The 19,564-nt window shown below is 35.8% G+C and overlaps 1 protein-coding gene across 1 annotated transcript; it reads right to left on the reverse strand.

Moving 5' to 3' along the window:
- Positions 1 to 347: 347 nt before the first annotated feature.
- On the reverse strand, positions 348 to 19,193 carry RPF1 (ribosome production factor 1 homolog). The gene is made up of 9 exons (XM_033431707.2): positions 18,903 to 19,193; positions 18,030 to 18,086; positions 15,850 to 15,930; positions 7,842 to 7,937; positions 7,102 to 7,255; positions 2,176 to 2,258; positions 1,610 to 1,791; positions 1,310 to 1,436; positions 348 to 580 (listed from the first exon to the last, which is right to left on the reverse strand). The coding sequence occupies exons 1-9, from the start codon at positions 19,128 to 19,130 to the stop codon at positions 539 to 541; spliced, it is 1,050 nt and encodes a 349-aa protein (XP_033287598.1). The 5' UTR covers positions 19,131 to 19,193; the 3' UTR covers positions 348 to 538.
- Between the last annotated feature and the right edge of the window lie 371 nt (positions 19,194 to 19,564).

A 19,564-nucleotide genomic window follows, 5' to 3' on the forward strand; every position in this document is an offset into this window, starting at 1 on the left:
AAGGGAACCAAAGATTAGCATCAATAATTTGCAACTTTTGCTTTTAGTCCTTGGCAAAACACTTTGCTTTAAAAATTTCTACCCTTCTTGAAAGGCTTAAGGAAATGTTAAAACAGCCTAGAAACCTCACCCCCAAATATATGTATTTTCGGGAAACAGAATTAAAACTATGAAGATCAGTCTGATAGAAAACAGTGGGCTACACAGTATTTACCAAGCACTGTATTTCTCTCCAGCCCACATGTTCCATGAAAGTACAAACAGGAATGTTAGTTTGACTACTGATCCCAATTTCAACTATTAACAATTACCTAAAAATAAGAGAATTAAGCTTTAGGAAACTTAAATTTATAAACTCTTACCAAAATGACCTTTTATTTGCTACATAAATAGTGAGTGGCAATTCATGGCACTTGGTACTTTATCCAGACATGACAGAAGGCTTATGAAATCGGTAAATGCCATTTTGAAAAGGTTCTTCTTTCATAAATTCAAGATAGGCCTGTTCAGCACAATCCAATACTATCCCCTCAGTACTTTATAAATGGAATTTTCTTCTACTTGTATCCATTTCCCGGGGCTGAAAATTAGAAAAAACAACAACAACAAAAGTAAACAATCTGTAACAGTGCTATAAAAAAAGGACCTCTAGGTTTGTCTCTGAGACAGTTTAAGTCTTTAGCTCTAATATAAAAAGTATTGGAAATTATTGCTCCAATATGTGTGTGTATAATAGATATAAAATTTTAGTCATACTTAGGTGAAATATTTCTTATTAGGTTGAAAAATTATGTGTTTTAAAGTATTAAAGTTTTCATTTATAATTTAAAATGATCTCCAAACCTCTATAAAACCTTCTATAAAATAATTTTAACTTTAATGTAACCTCTATAAAACCTTCTATAAAATAATTTTAACTTTAATGTAACTTCTATATAACTTTTATAAAATAATTTTCAAGCATGCTGCAGAATCATTATAACACAGGCTCATAAACAGACTGCTGGCCCACTCCCTAAGTTACGGATTCAGCAGGTCTGTAGCCCAACAGTCTGCCTTCGTACCAGGTTCTTAGGTGATGCTACTGGTCCCACTTTGGGAACCACTGATCTTTAGGGATATTTCAGATGAACCAGAGTTAATCTCTAGACCAGAACACTGTATCAGAGATTGATTATTGCTAGCTCCTGGGAAGAAATTCAGAAGCCTAACTTAAGGTATAAACACCCAAAGCTTAAAGTACGTCGTTTTATTCTCATTCCATCCTTTTAAAATTATCTAAATGGCTTTTCATAGAGTAAGCACATACCTTATGTACCCATTCATATTCTCCATATTTAGAATCAAAGGTTCCTTTCTGAAGAGATCTTAATTTTAAGGTAAAACGTGGTCCAAGTTCCTGAATTCCCACTTTCTTTTCACTCTTGAATATGTATCTTCAAAGATAAAATAGAGTTAAGGAAATTAGTGTGAATGAACCCAAACTGTTATTTCTTTAATATGACAGTTTGAAAGATAATCTCTCATCTACAATACTTGTCAGAATACATTAGAAAACAGGTTTGTGTGTAAAATGTATTTCATCATTGAAGTCCAAGGAGTTTCTCACCTGTGAAATCTGAAGAAGATATAATCCCGTTGATTGTGGAATGTGGCAACCTGCCTTCCAATGAACTGAGGATTATGGGGAAAGAGAGATGCAAACATACGTCCAACAGAATGACCCAGCCGTGTTGTAAAATTGTTTAAAATTATTTCAGGTATGTGTTCTGTGGGGTCCTTGCCTCTTCTCTAGAAAAATGATGAAAAGTCACAATAACGATCTCACTGCAATTTCAGGTTTTCGAATTTACATGACATTGAAACATTTTAGTTATCTTAATGGCTTAATCAAACCCATGAAATAAGATTTATCTAAAATTATTTAATATGCAGTGAATGCACCAAAAGAAAGTTCTACTAAAAAGTGACATGTTTCATAGTAACGAAGGCTATTGCTTGTCTGCCATAACTCAATTATAATCTCACAAGAAAACGGTCAGTACACAAAAGTATCCCTTTAACCAGAAGAGCAAATACCATTATTAAAATCAGTTAGATCTATATAGGTTATAGTATTTACTGATCAAATACTGTGAGAAGACCAATGCCAATCAAGGAATGCATAAAACTTACCTTAATTTCTTTACGCAGACGAACACTGCTCATTTTAAAATGAGCAGTTGGGCCATTTGGCAAGTGACTCAGAATTAATCCATCTGTTCACAAAGCTAAGAACACATTTAGATTACATTCTGTAATCTAAGTTTTAAATTGTTTAAATAACTAGTCCTTTGTATGCCCAAAGCCTCCTAAAATCTGTAGCTAGGTAAATAGGTGGGTGCATGTATTCCTCTGGCTTAACAGATTTTCTTACCATACCCAAAACTCAAGACAGAGAAGTCAACCTAAATCTTTCAGAAAAATAAACTAACCTATAGCAGTCCTACTTTTTCTCTTCACAGTATGGTAAATAGCTATAGGGTATGTTCAGCATTCAACTGAAGTAGGTGAAAAGAGCTAAAATCCACTACTATAATACTCTAAAAGGATGAGATTCTAGCATAATTGTAGCATTGCAAATGGAATATAAGTTTACCTCTATGTTCAGAGGCTTTATAACCCTTAAAAGGCACACTCTCATACATATATATGTATGTCTTACACATTTGTTAAGGTCAGGATATGCAGTTTTGAATATCATCCTACAAGACCAGAGACAAACTCTCTTCTGGAAATCAAGGTTATTAGTGTTCTCAAGAGACATGGTCTTAATTCTTGGGATTACTGTACCACAATTTAAAATCAACCTATTAATTAAACACTTACCCTACCACAAACAGAATTAGGCTAGACACTCTAAACTACACATGAAGTATAAGACAACTACCTACAATCAGCAGGATTAGCAGCCCAAGGGCTTTAAAAGTTTGGAATGCGGCTAAACTACACAACATACCCCAAGTCTTTGTAGCACAACTTGATTCTTTCAAATACTTAAACCTTAAAAGGAGGTCAGAATTCAACTGTTTTTCTGCACACAATATGAGTTTTATAAAACAGATGTTGCCGTATTTAAAAGCCATCAACATGATGAATTGGGAGACTGGGACTGACATGTATACACTGATGTGTATAAAATGGATGACTAATAAGAACCTGCTGTATAAAAAAATAAAAATTCAAGATTAAAAAAAAAAGCCATCGACATTCTCCCATTCATCTACTGAAAAACTATGGTGGTTATTATCATCACCCTCCTCCTCCCATCAAATCCTATCTACTGCTTTTACCTTCCTAAATTCCTCACTTCTATAGCTTCCTCTTTACCCCAATTGTTACTGTCTTAATTGAGGTCCTTGAGATTTTCCACCCAGATTAGGAAAACAGTATTTTGCTTGGTTTGACCTCTCTCACCATTTCAAGTACATCTTCTAATATAGACTAAATCAAGTTGGATTCAGGCCTTGGTTCTACAGTTACTAAAGCTATGGGACTCGGCTTTGTCACTGTATCTGTACCATAGCTCCTCGTGTGCTATGTGAAAAACTGGATACTGTGAGAGTTTGACAGCTGTAGCTAATTTCAAACTACTCTCACCACAGACTCATCTATAGATTTAAGACATCGTCATAGCAGTCATACTGTGGCTCCAAACTACCTTTCTAACCTGTTGTCTCCCCATATTGCTTCCAAGCTGGTAGACACTGACACAGTCTCTCACACACCACACACATTAATCCTATCATGTGATTTTTGCTCATTGTATTTCAAATATCTACAATATTTTACTCATCCATTAAGACCCACTTCAAATGCCACCTCTTTACAGTCAAAATTAAGCTCTAAATAGTCTCGATCTCACTGTTACTTACTACAGCACTTGTCATTTGAGTTACAGTCATGTAAAATGCCTTTCTTCCCAACAAATCTATTAACTAATTCCTGACAGATACTAGTGCCTACTACATAGCAGATTATCAGTAAATGTTTGAATTCTTTCCTTCCCTTCAAGGACTCACCAAAAGTTCAACCTCATGAGGTACAGGCAAAAGTATTTCTGTATCATTTGCACATTGAAAAAATCATAAAATCTTGAGGGGGTAAAGAGAGGTAGAAGTCATTAGTTTCAACCTAAATCAAGGCTTGAATCCTTTCCAGAACATTCCCACTAAATTGTGGTTTGTGTCAAAAGAAACTACAGAATCCAGACGTATCAATTCCTAAGTACCTGCATTGTACAAAAGGCTTTATGTTATTGCTAATCTCTAACCCAAACCATGTAAAATAGGAGTCATACTGATTTTAGCAATGAGGAAGAGTCTGAGAAGGGTCAGGTAGATTTGACCCAAGTTTCAGTGCTACATGGCAGTAGATCACAACTGGGGTGGGGTTACACCTGAGCCCAAACTCTTGACTGGTAATTTCCATTTAGAAATGTATAGAGGCATTTTGTTACGATTGATACAAAGGCTAGGATTGTAAAACACCCTATAAGCTGCCAAAAGCAGAAAGACTTATCCTACCTCAAATTTCCATTTAGAAATAATGAATAGAGGAAGTCTGTCTCTCTCCAGAAAAAGCCTTCATGCTTCCCACTGCACCACAATTAATAAAATGCCTAGTACAGGCCAGGCACTATGCCTCTGAAACATAATACATTTAATGTGATCCTTGTGGGAACCCCAAAGATAGGTATTATTTCCTACATTTAAAATATGAGGAAACTAAGAAACTTGACTAAATTCACAAAAATAGCAAGTAGTGAACTCTGAATTTGATATCACATCTGCCTGACCCAAAGCCACAAGGCTACTGGTAGGATAACAAAGTTCTTTTCTAGAATAAGTCAAAAATGTATACCACTATAAATTTCCACCATATGGCACACAGTAGCCCTTCCTACTGTCAATATATCTTTAGACAGCTGTCATGTTCCCACTTTCTTATTTCCAGGCTAGATATCTTCAATTCTTTCAACTTTTCTCCAAGTGCCATCATTAGGAGTCATGATTTGTTATTTGTCAGCCCACATCAAGTCTCTAGGAATCACCATTTCTATTAGGTGCTTACAAATTATTCTCCCTTTAATTCTACATTTTGGGGGGGGGATCATGGCAAAGATTAGCCACTGTCCTTCCTCCATTTACCTGTCTCATATCTTCCTTAGAGCAACAGTCTCATTTACAAGTTTCTGCAGATATTCTTTGCCTTATCTTACAATCTCTTATCCAAGATGGACTTCCAGTCCGGCTTACCAACGTGCATTAGTCTGAAGATCATTCTATGTGATCAAGCAAATCAAGAGATTTGTTTTCCTAGTGTCTTTCACTGATACTCTGACATCAGCTGCATTACTAGATGTTAATCAGAAAAGAAAATGAAACATCTTTGAAATTATAAAAATTAACATCCAGGCAGGATTATACTTATAAAACTTCCAATCATGAGGACTTTTAGAAACTGCTGCATGATTCTGTATCCAAAAATTAAGTCTTGGGTAATTTTCCCTCAGTATCTGTGGGGGACTGGTTCTGGGACCCACCATGGAGGGCAGATCCAAAGATGCTCAAGTCCCTTATATAAATTGGCATAGTAGAGTAAGCCCTCCAACTTTCAATACAGTTGGTTGAATCCGCAGATGCAGAACCCGTGGACAGGGAGGGCAGACTGTGTATATATATATATATATATATATATATATGTTTATATGAATAGGAGTAAGCAGTTTCACATTTGGATTACTTAAGTAGCCTAATTATTTCCTTAAATCAGGTCTGTGTACTGATGGTACCTTTATTACCTGACGGTTAACTTACCCTCTAGGGTGTCCAATATGGTAAACAGAAAATATTAATACATTTTGGGTAAAAAGACAACACAGTATTATAAAGTAAAGAGAATATAAGCTTTCTAAAGGCAAGAGATGGATAGAATGTTTATTGAATTGATAAATGCTTGCTTCTTAGCAAAGAGTTACTAGCAGGCTTGCTAGTAATGAAATGATGATGGGTTTTTAACTGCCAAAAATAGAGGAACACAGACCTTGCCACCTTATGTTGGGAGGGTAGTTTTAAAAAGGCAACAACTACCTTAAAACAAATCTCTTCTGGAATAGTTAAGTATTCAAGAGATTTTTGTTACTTTGTTACAGTAACTCCCGATCCGGCCAAATTATAAAATGACCAACAATATACCACAATACAAAGCTAGTTTTAGTCTTACAAGTCTCTGAAAAGCAACCTGTACAAGTGGGTAAAGTCTTTAACTTACATTGAAAACAATAAAAGCCATAAAAATTATTTAGATTAAAAAAAACAGCTTGTAAACCATTATTTTTTAAAGTGTTCATTGATTTAAGAAAAAAAATATTAACCTGGCAGCAGAGAAGTACTGTCCCTATTGTTTAACTCCTTAATTTTGACTCATTCAACTGGCCATCTTTAAAGTTACTGAGTTCACAGGCCGCCAGGAGATGAGTAAGTAAAACAGCAGCAATGACAAAAAATCTAGGCATCCTTTATATGATCTCTTACCTCACAACAGGAAGAAACACCTAGGGTTTAGGGAACACATTCACCTCAGATCTGTGATTCATGGTAAAAGGATAGATTATTCTTGGCATCTGATATACTAGTTAATACATAATATGGGCCCAAATACCTACTTTAAAAATGCAATCCTGTGAAACCACCTCTGGCACCATAAAATCTAGTCATATCAAATGACAGTTGCAGATCCCCAACTGCGTCAGCACCTTCACGCCTCTATCTTTCCAAATGGTTATTTCTGCAGTGGGTACTCTTCCTCTTCCTTACCTCATTCACCCATATCCACCTAGATGGGGTTTAAGCACTTTTTTCTATCAAGTACTTCCTCCCTGATATCCCCAGGGCAGATTTTTACCAGAGTTTGCACTGTATCCTGTATTTCTCTCTTAACTGTACTATCCACACTATATTTTTGTTTGTTTACATGTTTCTTTTCTCCTACTAGATTATGAATTCCCTGAAGCTGTCTCTTGTTTAGACAGGAAAACTTCCGTAAAAAAACAAAGGATACTTGGTATTTTACGATCTTCATTAATAACAATCAGGTCTGTGAAATCTCTTGAGATGCACTGTGGAATAATTTTTTTCAGAGCCAGTCCTCTTCTGTAATAAACATGTGAGTTTGGTATAACTGTGGAGAGCTGTTCACAGAGTCGTACTGTTCTCTATAAAACAAAATAACAAAAATCCTCAAAAGTGAAAAAAGAATACAAATCTGTGTAGCACATATATATAAGCAAAGAAGTAATTATTATAAGATAGTGTTATTAAAAGAGAGCAAGGCTAGGGAAAGAGTGAAACCTAAACAATGTTTCATCCATCAAAGGCTGATCAGCCTAAAGCAGTGGTTCTCAACTAGGGACAATTTTGCCATCAAGAGATGTTTGGCAACATCTGGAAGCATTTCTGGTGGTTATGACTGGTGGTAGTATGGGGTTTGGCTGCTACGGATATCTAGTGCATAGAGGCCAGAGATGCTGCTAAACATCCTATAATGAACAGGACAATCTGCACAATAAAAAAATTATCCAGCCTAAAATACTAACAGTGCTGAGGCTGAGAAAGCCTATCCTGAAGAATCATGCTTAGTGAGCCTATATCACATCAGCATTACATTTTATTTAGCTTATTTACAGGCATAATTTAAGGCAATTACTAATAATTTAACTCTTCTGAACAGAGTTCTCTTAAATAATCTAAGTAATGCAAGAAAATTAAGAATTCAAGAGCTATACTAATTGATATGTTTACCCCATGAGGTCTATCTGATGTAGTGATGAGAATCTTGGGAGAAGTTTGTCTGTTGAAGTAAGAAGCAAATTCATCCGTAGCTTCATCATAAGCAACCTGAAAACAGAAAGAGAGATAATTTTACATCAAACATTCTACTGGGCCAGCATTTTAAAAGTAGTTACAGTAGGGATTCTATAACACTGACTACCTAGCTGACTGGTGATTTAAAGAGGGCCCAGGAGGGACTTAGGTTAATGGCAACGTGAAGAGGTTGGGTAATTTTCTATCTGAAGAATACTAATATAAAACTGGAAAAAAAACTGTCAAAAACAATTTCAAGACACACACTGAGATGCGTTTATTCTTGAAAAATGGATATATCTGTGGGCAAGAACATCAAGAATCTTGCCTAGAGCTATTCCATTTCCTCTATCAACCTTGTTGGTGAAAACAGTAACTTTACCAACTTCAGGACTGATAGCAGGCGACAACCAGCAATCCTGAATCCAGAGGTGGTGGACCAGATTCAAGGAGGGGCAGGTGTGAAGATGCTAGCTTTGCCAATCCAAGGTTACAGGCCCAGTTCAGGGTAGATGTGGGCCAGCCAAAAATTTAATGAGAGCTCTGGAAGTAAAAATCATAGAGGGACTGGCATAATCTCTCCCAAAATCCCTGACTGACAGCTAAACTACACATGAGAGAGACCTGAGAATCCAGTGCACCTAAAAGGCAAGGGAGACTTGAAAAATGGCTGCAACTCTGAATGCATTCCTCAATCCACACACAGCTCAGCTGGCAGAGGGTATGTATCTTAGGGGTTCATGGTGTCGCACCACAACCTCTACCCAAATCACTGGCTGACCATTAATCCACGCAAACACTGGGACAGTCCCTAGGGAGGCATGTTAAAAATAACAAACTGAGTAGTAACATAATGCTACTGTCAGACAGATTCCAGTTTAAGTCCAGACAAGTTACTAAAACAAAAAGAATCAATAACCCTTAAAAAAACAAAAACAATCCAGTTATTGCAATGTTTTCTAAAATGTCCAATTTTCAACCAAAATATCAGATATACAAAGAAACAGAAAAGTATGACTTATAATCAGGAAAAGAGAAGTCAATAAAAACTGACTGAGTGGGCCCAGATGTTGAATTTAGTGAAAATTTCAAAGCAGCTATAACAGATATATTCAAGGAATTAAGGAAAAATACAGGCTTAATAGCAGATCTAAGATACAGAATAATCAATAAACTTGAAAATAGATTAATAAGTATCCAATCCGAAGAATGGAGAACACAATCATAGCAAAAGGAGCAAAGCTGCAGAAACTTTTAGAACACTCATAACCATTTCAACAGTGTGTGTGAAAAGGAAGTCCCCGAAGGAGAGATGAGGGCAGAAAAAAATTTTCAAAGAAATAAAGGATGAAAAACTCTAACTTAAGGTCCAAACTCAGAAAACCTTAAGTAGAATAAAAAGAAAGAACAACACCTAAACACATCAGTGTCAAACTGGTAAAAGCCAAAAAATGAAAATTTTGAAAGAAGAAAAAAATAAATCACATACATGGGAACAATGATTATTAATGGCTGCTTTCTCAAGAGAAATAATGAAGGTCAAAATGCAATGGAACAAGTTCAAAGTACCAGAAGAAAAAAAAAGTCAACCAAGGATTCTATATCCCACAAAATTCTTTCAAAAATGAAGGCAAAATAAGCACACTTTCAGATAAACAAAAGCTGAGATAATTAGCTATCAGACCTGCTATAAAAACAAAGGCTTAAGAAAGTCCTAGAAGCTGAAAGAGAATGATACCAGATGGTAACTCTGATCCACAAGCAGGAAAGAAGAGCACTGTAAATAGGTAATGATGAAGGTAAACATAAAAGACTCTGTGGGTGTGTTGTGTGTGTATGCTCTTAATTTCTTTAAAAAAAACAGGATGTTTAAAGCAGTAATTACAACACTGGGTTTATAACATAGACAGATGTAATATATAACAACGTGTGCTGACAATAATAGCATGAGTAAGAGTGGAGGGTCATGAAGCTATACTGGTGCAAACTTGCTGTATTTTACCAGAATCGTGTCAGTATTTATTTGAAGTAGATTGTGATAAATCATTCTTCAGAATAGATCTTATTTATGCTAGGACATAAATGCTAGGACATTTCTTTAATTGCAAAGGACTGAAATCAAACAAAATATGTCCCAAACCACAATAAAATTGAATTAGAAATCAACAGCAGAAAGGAATCTGGGAAATCCTCAAATATTTGGAAATTAAACAGGACACTTTTTGAAAATCATAAGCCAAAGAAGAAATCACAAGAGAAATTAGAAAATATCTTGAACAGAATGAAAATGAAAACACAACAAGCATACCAAAATGTATGGGATGTGGCTAAAGCAGTGCTTAGGGGAAAACCAGAGCTTTATATGCTTATACTAGGAAAAAAGTATAAAATCAATAATCTAAGCTTCCATCTTAGGAAGCTAGAAAGAGAAGAGCAAATGTAAGAGCTTTCATTTGCTCTTCCAGGTAAGCAGAAGGAAAGAAAGAACAAGGATCGGGGAAAACTAATGAAATAAAAAAATATAGCAAACAAGAAGAAATCATCTTTCATTAAAAGAGGTACTCAGATTTAAACAATAATGAAAGAAATGCATCTTAAAACTTGGGGGCTATAGCAAAAGTGAATTTTATCACCTTAGTTGCTCATAATAAAAAAGATGAAAATACGCTAATCAAAAAAATAAAAACAATAAACTCATAGTGTAAAAGAAATAAAGGTATGAGGGGATATAAATGAATTAGAAAACAAAGATTCAATAGAGAAGATTAAAGAAAACAGTAGTTTGAAAAGAAAAACAAAACAGATACACCTCTGGTGAAAAGCCCAAATACATAAAATTAGGAATGAAAATAGGACATTACTGTAGTCTCACTCATGAACACACATGTACATGTTCTAAACAAAGTATTAAAAAACCAAAACAATAGGTTAAGATAAAACATCTTTTTTTTTTAAACATCTTTATTGGAGTATAATTGCTTCACAATGGTGTGTTAGTTTCTGCTTTATAACAAAGTGAATCAGTTATACATATACATATGTCCCCATATCTCTCCCCTCTTGCATCTCCCTCCCTCCCACCCTCCCTATCCCACTCCTCTAGGTGGTCACAAAGCACCGAGCTGATCTCCCTGTGCTATGCGGCTGCTTCCCACTAGCTATCTATTTTATGTTTGGTTGTGTATACATGTCCATGCCACTCTCTCACTTTGTCCCAGCTTACCCTTCCCCCTCCCCGTATCCTCAAGTCCATTCTCTAGTAGGCCTGTGTCATCTTAACTAAATTGTATTTATCCCATGAATACAAGAGGTTTAAGATTAGAAAATCTATTTCGTTTACTACATTAGTGCAATAAAGGAGAAAACTGCACATTCATCTCAATATCTGCAGAAAAAGTGCATAAATTGTCTTAATATTTGCAGGAAAAGCATCTAACTTTCTACATTCCTTCATTAAAAAAAAATCCAGCAAAAAAAGAATGGAATTTCCATAACTCATAAGGAGAATCTACCATTAATGACACAAACATTAATAATGATACACGAAGTATTCTCTTTAAAATCAGTAACATGGCACAGATGCTAATATTGCTTTTTCTATTTATTTGACATGCTGGAGGTTCTAAGTAAGAACGAAAGAAACTGTTAATGGATTGAAAGTAATTAACAAAAACTTATTTGCAGAAAGGATTAAACATGAAATGAAAACAACATTCAGACAAATTATTAGAAATGAATTTAGGTAAACTACTTGTTAGAAGATCATGATCCAAAAATCAATTGCAGGGACTTCCCTGGGCGCAGTGGTTAAGAATCCGCCTGCCAATGCAGGGGACATAGGTTCGATCCCTGGTCCAGGAAGATCCCGCATGCCGTGGAGCAACTAAACTCGTGCACCACAACTACTGAGCCTGCACTCTGGAGCCTGCAAGCCACAACTACTGAGCCTGCGTGCCACAACTACTGAAGCCTGCAGGCCTAGAACCTGTGCTCCGCAGAAAGAGAAGCCACCGCGATGAGAAGCCTGTGCACCACAACGAAGAGTAGCCTCTGCTTGCAGCAACTAGAGAAAGCCCATGCGCAGCAACTAGAGAAAGCCCATACGCAGCAACGAAGACCCAACGGAGCCAAATATAGATAGATAGATGTTTTAAAAAATGTATTAAAAAAATCAACTGCATTTTTGTAAATCAGCAATTTAAACAGTTTTCAAAGAGATGTGCTTTACACTAATAAGAAAAAATGTAAGATACCCAGGAATAGCTCTAACAAGATTCACGTGTACAACCTGTATTAAGAAAACAATGAAATTCACTGAAATACATTTTCAGTATTTAAATAAGACCTAATTAAGCAATATATATATATATATCCTCAAACTGATCTGATTTAGTACAATTTATAATTTTATATGGAAGACCAAAGGTCCAGGAAGAGAACACTCCTGAACAGAGGGATTTGAGGATGGTAATGGGGAGGGGCATCTTGCCCTAACAGGTATCAAAACTTATCATGAAGCTAAATAATTAAGAAAGTAAAGAACTGATCCAGCAACAAACTACCAAAAAAACAGCCCAGAAAAAGACTAAGCATATACGGATACCTAATATATGACACAGCATTACAATTTACTATGGGAAAAGGTTGTACTGCTCCAAAAATTGTGCTGGGGAAACTGGTTACATATGAGGGGGAAGGAGGGAGCAGTGGAAGAGAGAAGCTGGTTTCCTTTCTCACACCAAACAGAGAAATTCATTCCTGATAATTAAGTACATAAATATGAAAAGTAGCTCTCCAGTTCTTTTAGGGAAAAAAATATGATATCATATGATTACAGGATAGAGACAGATTTCTTAAACATGACAAAACAGCATTCACCACAAAAACAAAAAAAATTAAACCCAACTATATTAAGGACTTTTGTTCATCAGAAGACACCAAAGAAGAAAGTAAAAAGAGAATCCACAAATTGGAAGATACTTGTAATACATGTAAAGGATTAGTAGAAATTAGAGAAATTCTACAAATCAGTAAAATACACTACAGGATAGAAAATAGGGCAAAAGACATGAGCTGGCATATCTCTACCAAAACCACAGTACATGCACAAAAAGATGCTCAACCACGTTAGGAATCAGGGAAGAGCAAACTCAAGCCACAATGAGATAGCCCTTTATCACTAACCTGAATATACCAAGCAATGGTCAGAACGTGGATGACCAGGAATATTGCTCTTACACCATGGGAGTGCAAAATGATACAACCACTACTTTGGAAAACATTTTGGCACTTTCATGTAAAGTTGAACATTTATACACCCCATGACCTAACAAATTCTCCCCTATGTAAATATTTAGGGAAACTTTTACATTACATGTTTTTGATCCCCAATTTATCTCCAGCCAAGGCCTGTTCCATACCTTGTCAATGATAATTCCATCATTCTATCCTTCTAATTGCTCAGGCTAAAAACCTCAATGCCATCTTTGAATCCTCTTTCTCTAACACCTCATATCAAGAAATTCTTAGTGGCTCTAATATCAAAATACACCAAGGCCAAAAACTCAAACCTCAGAATCAGACTGATTCTCAACATTCACTGTAACCACTGTGGTCCCAATCATCATCATCATCACCACCACCACCATCATTATCATCATCTCTTTCCTGGAATAGCTTCCGAACTAGTCTGTTTACCTCTCTGACTGCTATCTCAGTAAAGCAACCAATTACTTAAAAAAATTAAATACAATCACATCATTCCCCTGTTCAAAATCATCCAATGGCTCCTCATTTCACTAAGTATAAAAGCCAAAGTCCTCACAATGGCCAGCAAAGTCACTGATCTGGCCTCTTCCCTTCCCCGTATTTTCCTGGCACCTCTTCTACCACCCTCCCTCTTGCTCACTTAATTTCAGCATACTGGCTTCCTTACTGATTCTCAAAAATAAACTAAGCATGTTCCTGCCTTAGAGCTTTTGCGCTGGCCATGTCCCCTTATCCTGGATTATCTTCTGCCCAAAGATGGCTGATTTCTTCACATCCTTCAAGTCTTTGCTAAAAGGTCATCTCCTCAATGAAGCCTACCCTAACCATTGTATAAAAATTGCAACCCTAACCAACAGAAAAATGGGCAAGAGACATGAACAAACAATTGATTAGAAAGAAAGGAAGAAAACGTGAAACGATGTCCAACCTCATTCATAACAAAAGAACAGCAAATTAAAACTACATGGAAATACAATTTCTCACCTATCAGACTGGAAAAAATTATTCGTAATTGCAAAATCTTGAGTGAGAGTTTAAAGAGTAACATATATTTATTTATATAATCTCAAAGTATCTCCCTCCCAAAATATTTATTAAATTCAAAGGGGAAAATAGTACTTATAGTGGAGAAACCTGACAGACACCACTTTAATCATGTGATGAAAGTTGATATAACCAGTAATGGGAAAATCAACAATATGTGACTCCTGCTAAGAGCACTGAAAAGAACATAACGTCACAACTGTGGTACTCCTGTCAAAAGTACATAAGCTGAATATAATCATGAGCAAACACCAAACTCATATTAAGTGGCATTCTACAAGTATACCTGGTCTGTACTCTTCAAAAATGTCAATGTCATTAAAAGCAAATTCTGCGGAACTGTTCCAAATTAAAGGAGGTTAGAGTCATTGTAATGGGATGAAATGCAAGAACTGGGATTTTTCTTTTATGAAAAATGACATCATTGTGACATCTGAGTAAGCTGTACAGATCAGATAATAATGTATATCAATGTTAATTATCTAATTATGGAAACTGTACACTGTGCTTATTAAAAAAAGTTTATAGGTAAAACACACTAAGCATGTATGAGTAAAGGGGCTTATATCTGCCACTTACTCTCAAGCATTTCAGAGAGAACATAAATGAAAATGAAGTGTGATACAATTTAACATTTAGGAAATCCAGGTGAAGTGTATACATGAATTCTTACTTTTCTATTAAGTCTGAAATTATGTCGCAATAAATAAAATGCAGGCACACACACACACACAGATACTCTCTCTCATGCACCCCCCCTTTTTGTAAAATTGCAAACTCGCTCTACACCAAGTTGTCCTGAATCTCCTTTACCCTATTTAATTTTAGTAACCTACCATCTGCTAACCTATGGTAATTTATTTTATTATGTTCATTGTTTGTCTCTCTTCCTAGAAAGTAAGCTCTGGGTGGGCAGAAATTTTGTGTGTATATGTGTATTTTGTGCACTGATGAATCCCATGTCCCTAAAACAGATCTCCATACATAGCAGGCAATCAAGAAGCATTTGCTGGAAAACTGACTGACAAACTGAATGAATGAATGGCTATACCAGGAAATATGTGAAAGAATGTTGGTAACAGCATTGTTTGAAAGCAAATAAATATAACAAAAACAAGTTTCCCGTACACAAATCAAAGAATACATATATATACAAAGTTTTAAAACCTTGATTCTCTCACTGTACTGTTGCAAACTATTTAAAGGGAAAATGTGAAAAGTGGAAGGTTATCTTGAAACCAAGAGTTTTATGAGGACACAAAAATACCATCAAATGTTATCCTTAGGTGTCAAAATGTATAACAAATACTACAAAAATCTATAGTATGAGGAATGCTTTTCAAATGACATTAAAAAACACTGGAACTATTATAGAGATTAAATGACAAATAAGTTTACCTAGGCATAAAATACAATATCTTTCTAGAAAATAATTACTCCCTTTTTCTACAGCATTGTTGGGAAACTCAATTATGAAATAATCTACAATAAATAATGATAATATGCCAACATTACAGTTGAATCAGTCCATTACACATCTTCACCAGTTAGTACTTTAATTTAAACATTGACATACGAACAGACAATTTATCAAGTGTGGTCATCCAAATTCATTTAAGACTTCTAACATTACCTCTTCATCATTAGGGTCTACTGTGGTTTCATCATACACTCGCTGGTTGTCAATGGTCTTCGGTATAGGCTTTGGTGGAGCCTAAATAAAAGAAAAAGGGTTAAGTCTTAGGAGCATTTTACATTAATAATTTTGCATTATGATTGGGGAAGAATAACAGAAATCTGCAAATAATACAAAAACTCAATCTGTTCCTCATTTCAACCCACTGCTACATCAATCCTAATAACAATATTGAGTAAGAGGCTTTTTAATTCTCTGAGCAGACACATGCACATACTGGAAGAACTGCTGACACTAAATAAAATGGCTTAAAACCAGGCAGAAGTAGCAGAGAGAAGAAACTGGAATCAAAATAATTATTCATGAAGAAGAAAAATATCAAATGGGAAAAAATTACAAAGGTACATATATATATAGCTTTGTTTCAATACTTTCAGAAAGCTATTCAGAAATATATAAGAAAAGCTATAAATCTGTTTCCATCTACTGAACTAGTAATTCTAGTTTGGGGGATTTATGGTAAGGAATGAAAAGGGGGAGCAATTTATACAAAGAAATATGTATTATCACTATGGTTAGTGGAAATGAACAGTAAATAGGGCAGATGTCCAACAACAGGATAATGACTACAGCATTTCCAGCATAATGGAATACCATGAGAATCAGTAATCATGCACAATATTGTTTGCTTAGACCAAAATATTGTGTAAATGAAATTTTAAGGAGCAAGAACACAGAACTGTAACCATATACTGACTAAAACTAATCCAAAATATATGTACACTAACAGAGATGAATATGAACTGACAAACTAGGATTTTTTTATTATTCTATGAAATGAATATTAAATTTGAAGCAATTTTTTTAAAAGAGGCAGGTCTAGGAAGTCATCTTTCAATCCCAAAACAAGAAAGGTGATATTTTCAAATGGTGATCAGCATATTAATTTGCTATAACTGACTGATTATTGAGAGTTTAAAAAGACTAACATTGCTTGATAGGATTTCGCAGGTCAAAACAGTCTAACATTGGCAACTTCCTGTGATTTAACCTAATACTATAAATAGAATTCATGAAGAAGAAGCGTTTAGTTTGTGTGTATATATATATACATATATATAGTCTATTATTTTTCACTTTCTCAAAAATGCTTATCATTTCTTGGTCCCTCATCTTAAGAGATGGGAGGGGGGAAAAGTCGAACATTTTTTAAATTTTGCAAGTATAAATTGTAACCTTGAACTAACTATAAATAAAATGAAACTAAAATGAAAATAGCTGTGCAATAATGCAGAAGTATTTAGTAGTTCTTTTAAAATTTTTCAATAGAAAGATTTCACTTTTTGTTAATATCACAAAAATAGCCAAATCCTTTCTTGATGCATTATCTCTTCTCTCTTCTTTGCCATAATCCACTCAGGTATCTCACCTTCCTCCCACTCCCCATTCTCACTCTTCACAGGTTCCTAACCTCAGAGTCAGCTCTCATTCTTACACGCCCCAACCCTACAACAGAAGAGGCTGTGCCCAGCCATTCCCCAGCCTTGCATAACAAAGTGCATCAAGTCAGAAGAGCTCCAGTTACAGGCCTAAAACGGGGATCTTCCCCATTCCCAGTCAGGGAGATGTGTCTCTGCCTCTCAAACACATAAAGTTAAGTAAAGTAAGCAAGTTGAAGTAGACACACCATTTTGAAATTTTGAAAACATGCAAAACACCACTCCTGGGTTTACTGTTTAGGGACACAAACATAGTAAAGGTAATAAAGGAAGTGCATGGGAACAATAAAGAGCAATTTCATGAGCGCTTATCTTTTTTTTTTTTTTTGGCCATGCTACATGTCAAGAGGGATCTAAGTTTGAAACCGGTGCCCCCTGCAGTGGAAGCGCGGTGTCTTAACCCTCTTAACCACTGGACCACCAGGGAAGTCCCAATGAGTGTTTCTTTGGAGGGGAAAGCAATCAGAAAAAAGTACACAAGAACTTGAACACTATCTACTAATGCATAATTTCTTATGCTGAGTAAAGGATAGAAAGGGGTATGCTGCCTTATTTTTATATCATTTTATATATCCAAAATATTTCATAATAAATTTTAAAAGAAAATGATTCAATGTAAGTATCAGGGAGCACTCCTTAATACCAGACAGAAAGCAGAGGACTAAAAGTTTCATTTACCTTATCACCAAGAGCCTCTCTCTCTTTTTTAAGTTTTTTCTTAGCTGCCAACTTTTCCTAAAGGATTTGAAAAAGAAAAGAACAATATTGAGAAACCACCAGTTATATCACAAACACATACTGAAGTTACAAATTACTAATGCTATGAATATTTAAACTGAGCAATCTTATAACTGTATTAAAAGAAACATCCTGACTTAGATTTTCGTAGCTGTATTGTAAACCAAATGAGCTAGCCAATCAATAAGATTTCTCAAAGATTCTGCTCCTTCAAAACACTAATCTAAATTGACAAGTTTAAATGTTTAAAATTTCACTAGCTTTATCTTTTACTATAAAACCTCAAATTAAGTGAAAGTGCAAAATGTACATCTAAACAAGTTAAATAGTTTTTGTTGTTTTGTTTTGCATTCCTTTGCAAGTTGCATCCTAAAGAAAACCGTGGCTATGCTGGTTGCTTGTCTTGAAAAGTACTAAAAATAAACGGTAATGAGAGAGGAGTTTTCAGGTTGTTTCCAATAAAACCATCACTAGTTACTCAAATATTTTATAAACAAAACATGCTTTTAAAATGATCAAAAACCGGCAAGATGTACCGTAAATCTGTAACTTCTGTCGACTTCTGAACAGAATGCCTGACACACAATATAAAATAGGGTTTTTTTTTTTCCCCCAGCGCCTGTTGACCCTCAATCCATCAGATCTCGGATTAGAAATTACAGTCCCAATAAGTCTTCTAGGACACCCTTCCCCCATACGTGCACACCAGAATGGGTTAGATGCCCCTTCTACATCCCCTCCATTCCCCAACTTCCACCCCAGGGGAGCGAAAGGGACATCGCGCACGCGCTCTGGCGCCTCCGCGCCTCATACCTTCCGCTGCTGCTGTTTCCACCGCGTGAACATTAAGTGTCGCCGCTGTTTGTTCTTAATCTCCGAAACGCTGAAGCCTGGAGGAAAGGCAGCCGCCTTCGAGGGTTGGACCCCACTTTCCGTCGTCCCATCCTCAGCGACTGCAGCCTCCTGAGGTTCTTCAGTAGCAGCTTTGCGTTTCAAGCCTTTGTTTCCGCTGCCGCCGCTCTTTTCCCCGGCCTTCGCCATGGTATTTTTGCTCCCTGTGGTCTGTACGGAAACGGAAGTAGCTTTCTCCTCAGACCCCCGTCTTTAAGCTATTACTTCCGGGGTCGGAAAGTTCTTAAAGGAAAATGTATAGTTTTGTGAGATCTAGCGGTTTAAGAAGGTGCTGAAATTTAGGCTTAAGGAGAGTTTAGGGAGCTTGCCCAGCCGTGTGAACAATGAAATGATGAGTTGGTGGAATCCGTTATTGAGCGTTTTCCGTGTGCCGACCCCCTAAAACCTAAGAACAAAACAATCTTTGAAGTATAGAGAGTTTACATTTCTACTAGAGACAAAAATGAGCTCCCAAATAATTAGTGTGGTAAGCTATTAATATTAAGTAGTGCACGGTGTGGAAAGAATAGAACAGTATAAAAGAAGATGAGGGGATAGAGGGGCAGATTACAACTCTTAAATAG

This window comes from Orcinus orca, chromosome 1 (assembly GCF_937001465.1).
Source record: "Orcinus orca chromosome 1, mOrcOrc1.1, whole genome shotgun sequence".
NCBI classification, from domain to species: Eukaryota; Metazoa; Chordata; class Mammalia; order Artiodactyla; family Delphinidae; genus Orcinus; species Orcinus orca.

Coding starts and splice junctions, on each gene's coding strand:
- RPF1 (XM_033431707.2), bottom strand. CDS start 19,130: ATGGCGAAGGCCGGGGAAAAGAGCGGCGGCAGCGGAAACAAAGGCTTG. Junction 7,938..15,849: donor TAGACCCTAATGATGAAGAG/GTAATGTTAGAA, acceptor TTCTGTTTTCAG/GTTGCTTATGATGAAGCTAC. Junction 581..1,309: donor AATATGAATGGGTACATAAG/GTATGTGCTTAC, acceptor TCTAATTTTCAG/CCCCGGGAAATGGATACAAG.